The sequence below is a fragment of the Xiphophorus hellerii genome, chromosome 22, assembly GCF_003331165.1.
Source record: "Xiphophorus hellerii strain 12219 chromosome 22, Xiphophorus_hellerii-4.1, whole genome shotgun sequence".
Classification (NCBI taxonomy): domain Eukaryota; kingdom Metazoa; phylum Chordata; class Actinopteri; order Cyprinodontiformes; family Poeciliidae; genus Xiphophorus; species Xiphophorus hellerii.
The window spans coordinates 4,575,478-4,589,065 of record NC_045693.1 but is presented as its reverse complement, the minus strand read 5'-3'; the positions used below and the strand labels follow the sequence as shown (position 1 = coordinate 4,589,065).

Sequence of the window (13,588 nt, the reverse complement as noted above, 5' to 3'; positions counted from 1 at the left end):
TCAATTCAATTTTTTAAAAAAATCCTTCATTTACCTCAAAAAGAAACAAAATGTTGTAACTCATATCATTCAAGTATCTTTAAAAAGTTGTGGGCAGGAAGATTTTCCAGTAGCAGTCAGTCTTCCATTAACTGTGAAGATGCCTCTGACTCAAGACTATTCCTGTTTAAGTGTCTGAAGACATGCCAACAGCTCAACATCCAAGCAAATTAGATATTTTACACCAACATGTCTTGGATGATATCAATCGTTAGCAAGCTCTGCTAATCCACCTCATTTGCTTTTGTCACTTCTCTTTATTTCTCCATTTGGTTTTAAAGGTGAGAGGATGGAGATGCTGTAGTAGGGGATATTATCCTTTCCCTTTATAACTGATGGAAGAGATGATTTGAACATTTTTCTTCTCTTTTAAACCAGCAAAGTGTTGGTTAAACTCGCCTGTATTCAGGTTATTTCAGCTGTTTTTAGTTCTACATTTTCTCCCTGAAGATTAGTTTGTTTTCAGTTGAACTGTACAGGATTTATGCCAGTTAAAGCTGGGATGATGTCACAAAGGTCAGATGTATACACTTTCTAAATCCATAATGTCTCTGTGTTCATTTTTCTTCAGTTTCTTAGTTACTGAGTGAAATTTTAACGTAAAGTAGTTTCATTTAGTCACATCTCCATTGTAGGATGCTAAGATTACCATAAAGTTGGATTTTATAAACAGAATAAGAAGCCAAAGTAGCTCTAAAAGTTGAAATCCTTGTAAAATATTAAAAACACACCTGAAGAACTCAAAGTTCAGGCAGGCCTTTGGGAGGAAGAATTTGTCATCTTGTTTAAACCACACCTTGCTCATTGCAGTGTCCTGAAAGAAACACACACAAAACACATGATTATTAGTTTTATTTTTACTCAATTATCATTTTGTTAAACTAAATAAAACCTTTAAAGTTCAAACTGATGATTTTTTAAAAAGAAAAATAAAAGAAATCTGCAATGAAAGGCAAACTTTTAACATCAAAATGATCAAAGTTAATCCAATGCAGGCTGTGAATGGATGCAAACAATTAACTTATGATTAATTGTCGATTAAAGATTTATAAGATTAAAATTGATCAACTGATACGTCCACTTAGACTAGGGGTGCCCAAAGTGTGGCCCGGGGACCATTTGCGGTCCTCTGAATAATTCTGTGCGGCCCCCAACCTTAATGTGTTTGATGCAGATGGACACTTTTTTATTCTGTAGAGCAAGATGTTTTTATTTTACAGATAAATGACATCTTTTTAAAAAGAATAAAGTACACAAAAAAAAAAAACTTAGTTGTGGAGGTACTAGAATCACAAACATCGGCCTACATATACTCAAACATTCAGACCAAATAAGAAAATAATCAACCCCAAAAAGTTTAATATTAGCAATCATACTAATATTTATGTTTTGCATCTTTATTTTTTATCAGATAAAATAAAAAAGGCACAAAAAGTTTGTCTTAATATACTTTTTTTTTTGTCCCAAAGTGCATCCAACTCAATGATTTTGGAGCTCAGGGCAAAACCTTTTGACGATTGACTAAAAGACCCGTCTTTTAGTGCTGTAGTTTGACCTCCATCCAGCAGAGGGCGCCCTTGGTGATCTTAAAACGCAGCCAGTTAATACAGAAATAAAGATGGCGGCCTTACCAGAACGAAAAAGAGAAACGGTCCAAGCAGAGTCCAGAGTGGGATGAAAAATGCCCTTTTTTCTGTTCTGTTTTGACATAAGTTTCACCCTAATCGTGGCGTCAATTTTCCATTTAAAAATTATTCATGTGCTACAAAGGTACATAAATAATTATGCATTTAACAACGACAGAAATTGTGACATGATGGAAAACGTTTAATGCCAGTCTGGAAGGTTGATTGACGACTTTCTTTAATGAACTTCCTGAAGTGGAGTTTTAACTTTTCTCCCAGAGTATCGATACTGTACGAACATCTCTGTTATGGGGGAATCAAGTGTTTCACATATTTTATTATCGTCATTTTTTTATTTTTTTAAATTCAGAAACCTAAGAGTTTCCTGTTTTGCTATACTTTAGAAATATGTTTTATAAAACCACATTTTATCTTTTTATTCAGTCAGTATTTAACACAGCTGACACAAAATAATGTGAACATTTAATTACTTTTTAAAAATTCAAGATAGAATAAAAAAATTTAGCAAAGATGGTCGGCCTTCTTGATTCAAGAACAAACTCGGGTTTTTTTTAAGAAAATGGCCGCTTACCAATTCATTCTTACATCAATCAACATTAGATTAACTCACTAATCAATAATTTGCATATTGAAAACACCTGGATGACAGCGCCTCACCTTGATTAGAGTCGGAACCGACGGAGAGTCTTTCTCCAGCGGGTAAATCTCAAAGTTGGTTGGGATGAACTCGTTTCTCATCGGCAACTTGAATTTGCCGTTCAGGTCTGCATTTGCCCAGTTCTAAAAATTAAAAAAAATTTAAAAAAGACGACACATTGACCACCAGGATCCTTTAAACATAATACTGATATTCCTGAACCGGCAGAAGAACCGGAACCGATTCAGTTCGACCGACTCTGTGCACCTTGATGCTTTCTTCAGAGATGGCTTCCTGCTTGTACTGCGTGCCGTACCACTCCTCAGTTCGGTCCGTCTGCCCTTCGAAGGACTTCGACACCACTGCAACTCTGGAAAGAGTTAAGATATATTAAAAAGATCAGGTTAGAATAGAGTAACAGCAAAACATTAGGAAAACTTGCTTTGATGATGTCCAGTATCGCAATGACACATTTTCCTCACTGCTTTTTCTTCATCTTCTGAGCATAAAAGATGTGAAAAGTCCATCCAATTGACCACATTTATAAATAAAATGAAATATTTTATCCCAACACACAGAACATCCAATCACTCCTATAGGATTGTAGTAATTTAAAATATTAATTAATTAGCGTTGTACTGATTGTAGTTTTCTGGTCGATCACTGATCTTTAAAAAGCCTGATGTGTGGAGTCCAATTTTATTGTCTGAAAAGTCGCTAAAGATGGAAACTTATAAGATCATTTTGATTTATCGTTGTTACGATAAATGTCAATTAATGATGTTAAAAATCCCCTGAAACTGTCTGCAGTTATTCAGAATATCGACAAATATGAAAATATGATTAAATGCAGTTACTGTGAGCAGTTTACTGATACAAATCACACTTTTTTATGTGACTGGTGTCCAAAATTTGTTGACAAATATTCTATGATGCAAGCAGAAAGAAAACCATAAGAAGCTCTGTTCACCGTTTGCTACAAACCAGGATGACGAAACAATAAATACACTGAGGAATGTGTTCCAGTCAACCACAACTGGAGGAAAATTAACTGCACCTACTGCCTACTGCCTCTAGGTGGCAGCATCATAAGATAAGATAAAACTTTATTGTCATTGTCACAAGAACAACGAAATTTAAAAGGTGCCATCAGTCAGTGCATATGCTTAAAAACAAAAAATAACTGTCTCACAATTCACACACAATGTGGCTGTGCATTTCTTCAGCAGAGACAGAGATCAACTTAAATAATCAAACTCAAAAATCAGCAGGACAAAAGATCCTAAACTTACAGCATTGGATCAAAGCTGGTTTAAGTGTTAGAATGGCCTAGTCAAAGTCCCAAATTCAAAAAATAAATAAATAAATTCTCCATCTGACCTGACTGAGATTGAGCGGTTTTATAAAAAAAGAAAAATTTCTTTCATTGTAGGAAAACATCTCCTGGTGTTGAAGCTGTAAATGGTAACCAACTCAACACAGGTGTCAAACTTAAGGCCCGCGGGCCAAATCCAGCCCGTCATAACCGTTTATGAGGGCCACATCCATTGAACTATAAGATAAAAGTTGTGAGCTTACACTGCAAAAACACAAAATTTTACTAAATAACTTTGAATATCTTAGCACACTTGAAATAACACAAAACTAACTTACAAGTGACTTTTCAGCAAGACGTAGACGCTTGTTTTAAGTAATTAATTCTTTAATGTTTATTAATATAAAATAAATATACTTTAATATAAAGTCTTGTTAGAAAACCGGTTTGTCACACTAACCTGACGTTTTCCGGCCGCAGTTTATCAAGAACCATCTCAATCAGATCCGGCCTGAAATCCTCCAGAAGATACTCAGCTGCAAGAACTTCCTCCAGAGGATAATACTGCAACACCAAGACATCATTTTCAGCTAAAAACACCAGAAAAATACCAGAAAACTGAAGGAGGATTTATAACTTCAACATGCTGGTTTGCTTAAATGTAAAGGATATAAAGTTCATAAAATCATTTCTCGTTCTGACTGTGCCAAGATCCATTTTTACCTTTAGTCCAGCTAAACCTGTTCAGAACCAGAAATGCAAAATGGCTGTTCGAAATAAAATACCTTCATTTTATAATACATATTAAACAAAATAAGTTTGGATTTTTAAAATAAAAATCAGTTTTTAGATGCAATAAATTTTCCATAATGAGTCATTTACATTTTTATAAAAATGACATCCAAAAAAGGCAAAGATTGCAACTTATAAGCAAATAACTAACGTTTAAATTAAGAGAAAAACATTATGCATGATTAGTATCATTTTTTGTGTAAATGTTATGAATACAATGCCTGTAAAAAGTAGTTTTCATATCTTTTATTGCTTTTTCCAATAACAATCAATATAATTTCCCCGATCCCAGGTAATCGTAGGTCAGTGGTTGGATCAATCAATTCTTTAGCATTTCTAGCTAAAGCTACATAGAAATACACAATGCAGACTTTACACTAATCTTTTAAAACAACCTGAAGTTTCCATGGAAACAAGACGAGGAGGAGAACCTACATGCAGCAAACCGGCCACTTTGGAGGTGTAGCCGCGAGGTCGCTCCTTGTCCTTAAACCTGAAGGCGACTTTACTGAGATCCTGCAGGCAGAGAGAGAGAGAGAGAGAGAGAGAGAGAGAGAGAGAGAGAGAGGGAGAGAGACAGATAGGGAGAGAGGGAGAGAGAGGGAGAGAACGAGAGAGAGAGAGAGCGAGAGACAGAGAGAGAGGGAGAGAACGAGAGAGAGAGAAAGAGCGAGAGAGAAAGAGCGAGAGAGACAGAGAGATGTCAGTGGACATAATTTTAAAAAAATACAATTTTACATGAACTGTATTTTTAACTAATAAATGTTATTGTAAAAATAATTTAAGTGTAAAACTGCTGACAGTTATCCAGTTCAAAGAGTCGTTACAAACTAACACTGCTCTTCACAGAGGACTCTAATAACTCAAAGCATATGAATGGAAAGTTAACTGGAAGGTAAAAATGTGCAGATTAGGAAGACGGAGAGAGCTAGAGCTAAAGAACTAGAGGTGTAAGGCTATAGAGCTATAGACCTAGAGATCTGTAGATATGGAGCTATAGATATAGAGCTACAGACACAGAGCTAGAGCCCTAGAGCTAGAGAGCTTTAGACCTAGAGAGCTATAGACACAGATAGAGCTAGATATATAGAGCAGTAGAATGATATCTATTTCTTTGTAAACGGCCTCAAAGCGTCGTTTGTTGTGAACTGTTGCTCCATGAATGAAGTGAATCAGAACCGACCTTGCATTCGTCAAACACCCATTCCTGAGGACCTTCGGTGCGAAGCTTCTGGATGTACTGGAACATGTGGAAGATGATGTCCTCAACATGCACTGCAGCGACAAATCACCCTACAGTCAGTCAACAAGCCCACTTCCTTTCAGACACGCTGCAAACATCTACGGAGGTTTTTTCACGAGTCGATGTGCATAAACCGGCAACAGGTGTTTAATAGGAGACTTTTAAATAGTTATTTTTTAGGTGGAAATAAAACTGCTACTTCAGGAGTTCTGGGTAAACATATTTACAGTTTTTTCATCTTAAATTAAAAATATTTATATTTCTTGCACAGTTTTGGCTTAATTAGTTCTCTCAGTGTGTTATTTTAGCAAACAGCAGGATTTAGAGTCTGATTACTCCGGTTGTTAAATTAGTTGACAATTATTTCAATAAATTAATTGTCTAGTAAACAAGTCTTCACACAATCTCTGCAAACATTTTGAACTGCTGCCATAAGAACCAACGTTTTATTTTATTCTAAAATAAAAAACACTTTGGTTTTATTTTACTTTTAAATATATATATATATAAAAATAAAGTATTTTATGTAAAAGTTATATAAAAAATGCTTATTTGAAAATGAAAAAAGAAATTTTAATTTTATTTTTAAAATATAATACTTCATTTTTAAATAATTATATTTAAATGAATATTTAAAAGTACAATAAAATATTATAAAATATTGTATTTTACGATATTTATCTAAAAATACATTTTATTTTTAAAATGAAATTTAAAACTAAAGTATTTTATTTTTTAAAAATGAAATACAATTTTAGATTTTATTTTACAAATATTTTTTAGTATTTTTAAATAAAATAAAAGTTTTTTTTTTAAATAAAATATTTTGTATTATAAGGAAAACTCACAGAGCCCCTCCTCCGTCAGGTCGACGTTGATGATGAAGAACATGAATCCTTTGGCTCCTTCCTTCTGCCCTCCAACCAGCGTGTTCACCCAGCCTGGACAGGAACAGGAAATGCGTTTCATTCGAGTCAAACAGGAAACTCATTCACCGTCCTTCTGTTTGGGGACGAACCAAAGATTTATTCTGGATTTAAACTTGGTTCTGTGTCGGCTGAATGTCTGGCCTCCTGCTTTTGATTTCACTTTCTACATAAAGATATTAGCCAAACGATCCAACACTTAAAACTATCAGATTGCACCGAGAGTTTTATCACTTTTAGTTTTATTTATTGACACAGAGAAGCAGCAGCTTTGAATTCGTCTCTCCAACCATCCTGCAGGTAAGAAACTGAAGATTTTAATCAGTTAAATATGTTTAAACTGAATCAGGATGAAAGAGGAAAGTTGCTGTTTATAAAGATGATCTGCATTCATTTAGATTTTATGGTTGTAGGAATATATTTAAAAGTGAAATCAGTGTCTTCTTGAGTCCAACACAACTTCAGATTACATTATTTGGTAGCTATTCAGTGTTTGAGCTGCAGAAATAGAGGAAGAGGAGAAGAGAGAGAACGGATTTGATGGTAATAAGACAACTACAAGTGACTGAAGTGACAAATAGATTTTCAAAGTTTTAATTATTAAATATATGAATGAGAGCAACTTTTATGGAAATTCAACAGTTATAGAATAAAGTTTATGTCAGGAGTGAACGAGGGCAAAAGAAAGAGCAAAAAGATTGAAAGAAAGAGCAAAAAGGAAGGAGTAAAAAGAATAATAAAGGAAGGAAAGAGCAAAAAGAAAGAATGAAAGGAAAAGGAGTAAAGAAAAATGTTTTCAAACTTCATCTCAGATTAATGATGATAAATAAATGAGAACTAGTTCATCTAGAAGCTGTGAACAAAGAACTTTTAAGAAGTGAACTATGAACATGATTCAGTTAATCTGAACCTGACTGACTTGAGTCGATAACTACTTCCTGTTTGGGACGAACTAGAAACAAACCCTGTCAGAGGTTTTAACTTCCCAGCTTCCTTCATTAAGAACTGGAAAATAATTCAGATTTTTCCATCTGCTGCTCCCAGATGTGACAAACCAACTTTCTGGTGCCCAAAAATCAAATTAACATCTGAATAGGATTGCATAAAAGTGCTAACTTAAATCTAAAACTTTAACAGAAGATAAAATTTGACGCAGTACCTTTAGTCTTGAGCTCGGATAACAAACTGCCGGGTCCTTCGTGGCCGATCAGGTGTCCCAGATAATGGCCTGGGTTCGACTTGTAGTACTTCTGCAGGTCTGGGATGGGGAAGGTCACATACAGGTTCCTAATGTCTTTGATGGGAACCACTTTGTAGAATTGCTTTAACACAAAAAACCAGGGGAAAAGGGAAGATTAGTTTAACTGTTTTAAATTTGCAGGAAATATTCTAAAAGATGTAATGACCCACTTTAAGGTGCTCTTCCTGAAACGGATGCTCAGGGAATTCTGGAACCGGAACGTTCTTGTTTTCCACTTCTCCAAACAGGTTTTCCATCATGGTGGTTAATTCATCAAGAGACTCTGGAAAGATCAAAACACATGTAAAATAATTATTATTTCAACAGACTTTATTTTTGCTTTATAAACTATGATTGACTATCTACTGTAATAGATAGACAAATAAAATCAAAGTATCAAAAGTAAATATCATGACTTTATTCTCGTAGAATCGGAACTTTATTCTTTTTTTTTTCTTAGTATGGCCCTAAAACTTATCCTAACGAACATTTCTCACTGTCTGCTTTGCTTTTTGCGTCACCCAAATAAATGTTAATGCCAGACGAATTGAACCTGAGTAAATACGGAGCTCAGCCTTCGGTTGATTTTATCTATTAAGAGGAGAAACAACGATTCAAAACAACATGTGGAAAGTATTTACCCCAAATAACTGGTTGTTCCACCAACCGCCCTACTCTACAAATATTTGAAGAATTTCTGGACCTAAATTGAAATTTCAGTCCAGACTTTGACTAGGCTATTAAAAAACTAATTTAGCTTTTTTGAGCGATCTTTTTGTAGGTAATTTAATTGCTGTAAAGTCAATGTGCACTTTGCCTCAGCTGGACATTTTTCCTCCTTCAGGATTTTCTGGAACAGCAGCATTCATGGTTTCATCACAATAAAGTTTCATCACATATGACAAGGTGAGACAGGCCATTGTGTGGTTTTACCTGGGAAACTGCTCATGTCAGACATTTCCCCCAGTTTCTTCCTTATTGTTCAACCATGAAGGTTTGCAGAGATTTAGATATTTACAGTGAATAGAGTACACAAAAATATTACTCTAGTAAAAGTAGCGACATATTTTTACTTAAATAAGAGTAAAAGGAGCCATCTAGGGAATTATTTGAGTAAAACAAAGTATTTGATAAAAAGTTTACACAAGTACTAACCGATCAAATTATCAATCATTTAATATTTAAAAGTTACATCAGACGGACCAAAACATAAAGTTACATGGAAATTTTGGTATTTTAAGAATGAAAATGACAATAATTCATAATAATTCATAATCACATAAGTAACAAAAAGAAAATATTTCCAAATCAGTTTCTTTCAATAAAAAACTTTATGAAACTTTTAGAAAAACTGCAGGTGTGTGTCTGTGTCTGGAAAATGTTTGGTTAAAACATGTTTGTTTTTCATCCGGTGGGTAGAAAATCCAGAAATCTCCTAAAAATAATTCTTTTCCAAAAAGTTACTAATGTAAATTTAATTTTAACCCTTTTAAGACCGATATCCGTCAATGTCTTCCTGTTTCTGAATTGCTTTTTGCCATCACTCCAGGTTGTATTAGATAACTCTTAATCCCCTTCAAATAAATCATTTTAGAAAATATTTTTATGCTTCTTTATGGGAGAAAATCCTTTTTATTGTATTATAGAATAGAGCACACAATACTTATCAACTCAGACTGGATTAAATGGCTGAATTCATTGGTTTATTGAATGGGTTGAATAAAATTATTCCCTGGTTAGTCCTTACCTCTTCCCAACACGCAGAGTCCCATCAGATTAGCAGAATAATACGTAGAGTGAAACTTCAGCAGTTCCTGACGAATATCGACCCCTTCTTTAGAGGGTCTGGTTTCAAGTGTTAGTTTGTTGCCTGCAAAACAATAAAAACACCACAAGAATAAATTAATCTCAACTAAAGATTAAAAAAAAATCCAGTATCTAATTATCTTTACCACTAAATGATACATTGCAGCTTTGTGATGATATTTAACTACAATTGTACCCCCAGCTGCTCTTTATGCTAGCTGTGTTTCCATTACAAATGTGTGCAAAACTTTGTTGGTATTCCGCTAAAAATTAAAAAACATAATTCCGCAATTACCGTTTCCATTAAAAAGGAAACAATTAAAAATCACACGTAAATAAGTTTGTTCACACAATAAAAAAAAAACATGCCGTGCTCACCTAAAATTGTAATAGAACATGTTTCTTTTTTTCTTATATAAAGTAATATGCAACAAAAGGAAAATAAAAATCATAAGTTAAAAAAAAACAAAATGTGATACGCCGTTACCCTCCAACCACTTCCTGTCGTCTTCATCATTTCTGCCAGTAGTAACATCTGGTTATTGATCATGTGACTCGTGATGCAAAAAAAAAAAAAAGTTTCCATTGCTGTTAAATATACTAATTTTAATATAGCTAAAGAACCACCTAATCCTAGCGCAAAAACTATTTATCAAAAACAAACCTTTTTCCTAAATTGCCGTGTTTCCATTAAGTTAATTTATTTTCAGAATTCCAATTTGCACAGTTTTAAGAGTTTCACTTTTCAAACTAATAAAATAACTTCTATTGAGATGGACCCATCGTAGTTTAATTTACCGTAAACGTAATGGTGACAAAACAAATCCAAATGGATAATCTACTAATGGTTAAAACATTTCAGGAAGGGCTTGGCGCGGCTTTCTACCTGTTCCAAATTTACTGAATGGGTGGTTTGGGTTTCCGGTGGCTTTCTCCAGCTGAAACAGCCTCCAGGCGTCATTCATCAGGTTCTTCTCGTGTTCGGAGTCGACAGCATTCACTTCCCGGTCCTTACAGCTCTCATCGAACAAAGGGCACAGGAAGAACTGGGCAAACCTGAAAAAATCATTCACTATTCAGACCGAGCATAAAGCAGCAGATCCTGCTTTCCATTTTCCACATTGTTAAAGAGTTTGTAAACAAAGCAGTGGAGATACATAGCAGCATCATTAGTGTGTAAAGCAGAGCCATCTGCATTTAAACAAAGTGATAATAAATCATTTCCATCAAGACAAGCTCAGAGCAACTGCCATGCAAATGAGGAAACAGAAAATACAACAGGTGATCCTCTTCACTCAGACAGGATTATTCTACTGTGTTCACAACCAAAACAGTTTTAAAGTGTACTTATCTAAAAATGGTTCACCACTACTGCAGACTTGAAGGCCTATAAGGCCGTCATAGGAAGAAAAGAAGTACATTTCCACCAAAAAGTCAGAAATTTTCTATATGAAACAAATGCATTTCTGAGAATGAGTAGTTGAAAATTTGCTAGAAAACAAATCTGAAATTTTGAGATTTATGTCAGAAATATGTGGAAAAAAACAAAAAAATTTCGAATTTCAAGAGATGAAAAAATATTTTTTTCTAGAAAATTTCTGAATTTTTCACAAATTAATTCTGAGATTAATCTCAGACATTTTTGAAAAAATAAGTAAAAATGACTCCGAAATTTCTGAGTTTCAAAAGTCAAATATTTTCAATTATTCAAGCTCAGTTTTCTTGTTTTTTCTAGAAACTTCTGAGATCAATTAAAATTTTTTGAGTTTTTTCAAGCTGATTTTCAACTTTTCAAACTCAGAAATGTTCTTGTTTTTTCTGGAAAATTTCATTGACCGTTTTACTCCTTTTTTCTTTTCTATCCACAATGGTCCTAAAATGCTGTCAGAGATTTGAAGTAATCTTTGAACTTTAAAAGTATATTTCCTTCTGATTAATCTGCTGATTAATGTTCTGAATAATCTGTGAGAGTTACGGATTAAGGTCATGGAAAGCCTCAGAGAAACGCAGCTTGTTGGTAATCGGAAAGCATAAAAATACAAAACTTTACGTTAAGTATAAAGGTCTAAACTTTTAATAAAATTTAGACTAAAGCACTTTTTTCCTTGTACATGTTTTTGTCATTTTCCAGCAAGAAAGGAAGTAAGGACATAAACTTCTCTTGATCAGATGAAAAACACTGAAATCAAACTTTCCCAGAATGCACTGGGATTCCATCTCATGAGATGAAAAGTGAAACACTTGATATCAATGCCGACACTTATGCAAACAGATACCATCATCATCATGATTCGTCAAAACTCCATACAGCACAAAAAACCCTGGTAAACGATGCTGCTAACCGGCTGCTGAACACGGATGCCAGCCGGCTGCTGAACATGGATGCTAACTGGCTGATCAGAGCAAACAGGGCAGCTACCTGTCTAACGCTCCTTGCAAGTGCTCATGGGAAACGTCGAAGTAATAGTTGGTGTGCTCGCCGCTGGTGAAGGCGTTGGAGCTTCCTGCATGCTCGCTGAGGAACTGGCTGTATTCGTTCTCCTTGGGGTATTTTTCTGTTCCCAGAAACAGCATGTGCTCACAGAAATGGGCCAGGCCTGAGATGTTCTCTGGGTCAGACAGGGAACCTGGGAAAGAACCACAAACAATTATTTATTCACCAAATTAATCAGGACATTGGATTATGAACACTGCAAAACACTGAATATTACCGAGTATTTTTGGTCTAGCTTCTAGTGCGAAGATCTTAGTAAACCTCAAGTAAGATAAACTAACTTAGAAATAACTTTTCATTAAGATAAAGAAACTTGTGCAAGTAAATAATTCCTTAATATGGATGAAAAAGTTTGAGTTCCACTGGCAGACTATTTCAGTTATTTCACAATTGTTACCTAGCAACGCCAGCCAAGCCCAGCCCGTTACCTGGCAACCGAGTTCTAGTTCCACTGGCAAATTAATTGACTTATAACAAGACATTTTTCCTATGTTATAAATCATAATGTTGTGAATTACTGACTTAAAACAGTAATTAGTAAAAGCAAATTTTTGTGCTGGAAGGTTAGTTTAGTTAGTTTTGTCTTATTTCAAGTGAACTAAGATATTTGCACTAGAAACTAGACCAAAAATACTTGGTAAGAATTTGTGTTTTTGCAATGACTATAAATATATTGTCTCAAAACAACAATATTATCAATTATTACAATAATTTCTAGGACAATTTATCATCCAGTAATATGTGCCATCATAACAGACCTAAACTTATAACACAAGATTTTCCCACATGTTATAAGTGAAGTAATCTGCCAACACTGCTAGTAATTTTTCATCTATATTAATACATTATGGAGTTAAAACAAGCCCTATGTCTTGCTGAAAAGTTACATGCAAGTTTGTTTTTCTTATTTCAAGTGTACTAAGATATTTGCACCAGAAACTAGAGCAAAAATACTTGGTAAGATGTTGTGTTTTTGCAGTGAAGAAGCGGGAAGAGTGAAGACTTTACCTATGTGCACGTCCAGTGCGGCTGATGATTTGTCGGTCGTCGGGTCGCTGATGAGCATCGCTTTGAGTCCGTTTTTGAACTCCAGGCCCCGGTAGTCCCGTCTGTCTTCAGGAGACCGAATTATATCGGTGACCACCCTCCTCACAGCCGGTTCCGTCATTCTGAGAGGTAAGGATGACACCGGCCTGCAGGGAAGAGAGACAAATAAAAATGTAGCATGGGGTTGTTCAACATGTGGCCCATGCGCCATTTGTGGTCATTGGAATGATGTCGTGTGGCCCCCTGACTGCCGTTCAAGAATTCTCTAAATTTGGTCCTACAGTGGGAACTTACTTCTTTAGAGCAAGAATTTCAGTTTCAAACTTTTTTTTGTTTCTTTTTTTTAGCAAACTTTACGGCCTGAATTTTGCTCCATACATACTGTTTTTCTGACTTCAAAAGC

General features: G+C 34.7%; 1 protein-coding gene across 2 annotated transcripts in view; it reads right to left on the bottom strand.

The window, feature by feature from the left end:
- Positions 1 to 13,588, bottom strand: part of LOC116713643 (insulin-degrading enzyme-like) — a 29,865-nt gene that overhangs the window by 13,481 nt on the left and 2,796 nt on the right. For both annotated transcript variants that reach the window (XM_032553855.1, XM_032553854.1), the window contains exons 2-14: positions 13,147 to 13,331; positions 12,064 to 12,271; positions 10,531 to 10,700; positions 9,586 to 9,708; positions 8,009 to 8,121; positions 7,758 to 7,920; positions 6,521 to 6,613; positions 5,613 to 5,704; positions 4,865 to 4,945; positions 4,098 to 4,201; positions 2,590 to 2,692; positions 2,343 to 2,465; positions 771 to 853 (exon numbers count right to left, since the gene is read on the bottom strand). In XM_032553855.1, the coding sequence (XP_032409746.1) occupies positions 771 to 853; positions 2,343 to 2,465; positions 2,590 to 2,692; positions 4,098 to 4,201; positions 4,865 to 4,945; positions 5,613 to 5,704; positions 6,521 to 6,613; positions 7,758 to 7,920; positions 8,009 to 8,121; positions 9,586 to 9,708; positions 10,531 to 10,700; positions 12,064 to 12,271; positions 13,147 to 13,331 (1,641 nt within the window). The remainder of the gene's footprint in view (positions 1 to 770; positions 854 to 2,342; positions 2,466 to 2,589; positions 2,693 to 4,097; positions 4,202 to 4,864; positions 4,946 to 5,612; positions 5,705 to 6,520; positions 6,614 to 7,757; positions 7,921 to 8,008; positions 8,122 to 9,585; positions 9,709 to 10,530; positions 10,701 to 12,063; positions 12,272 to 13,146; positions 13,332 to 13,588) is intronic.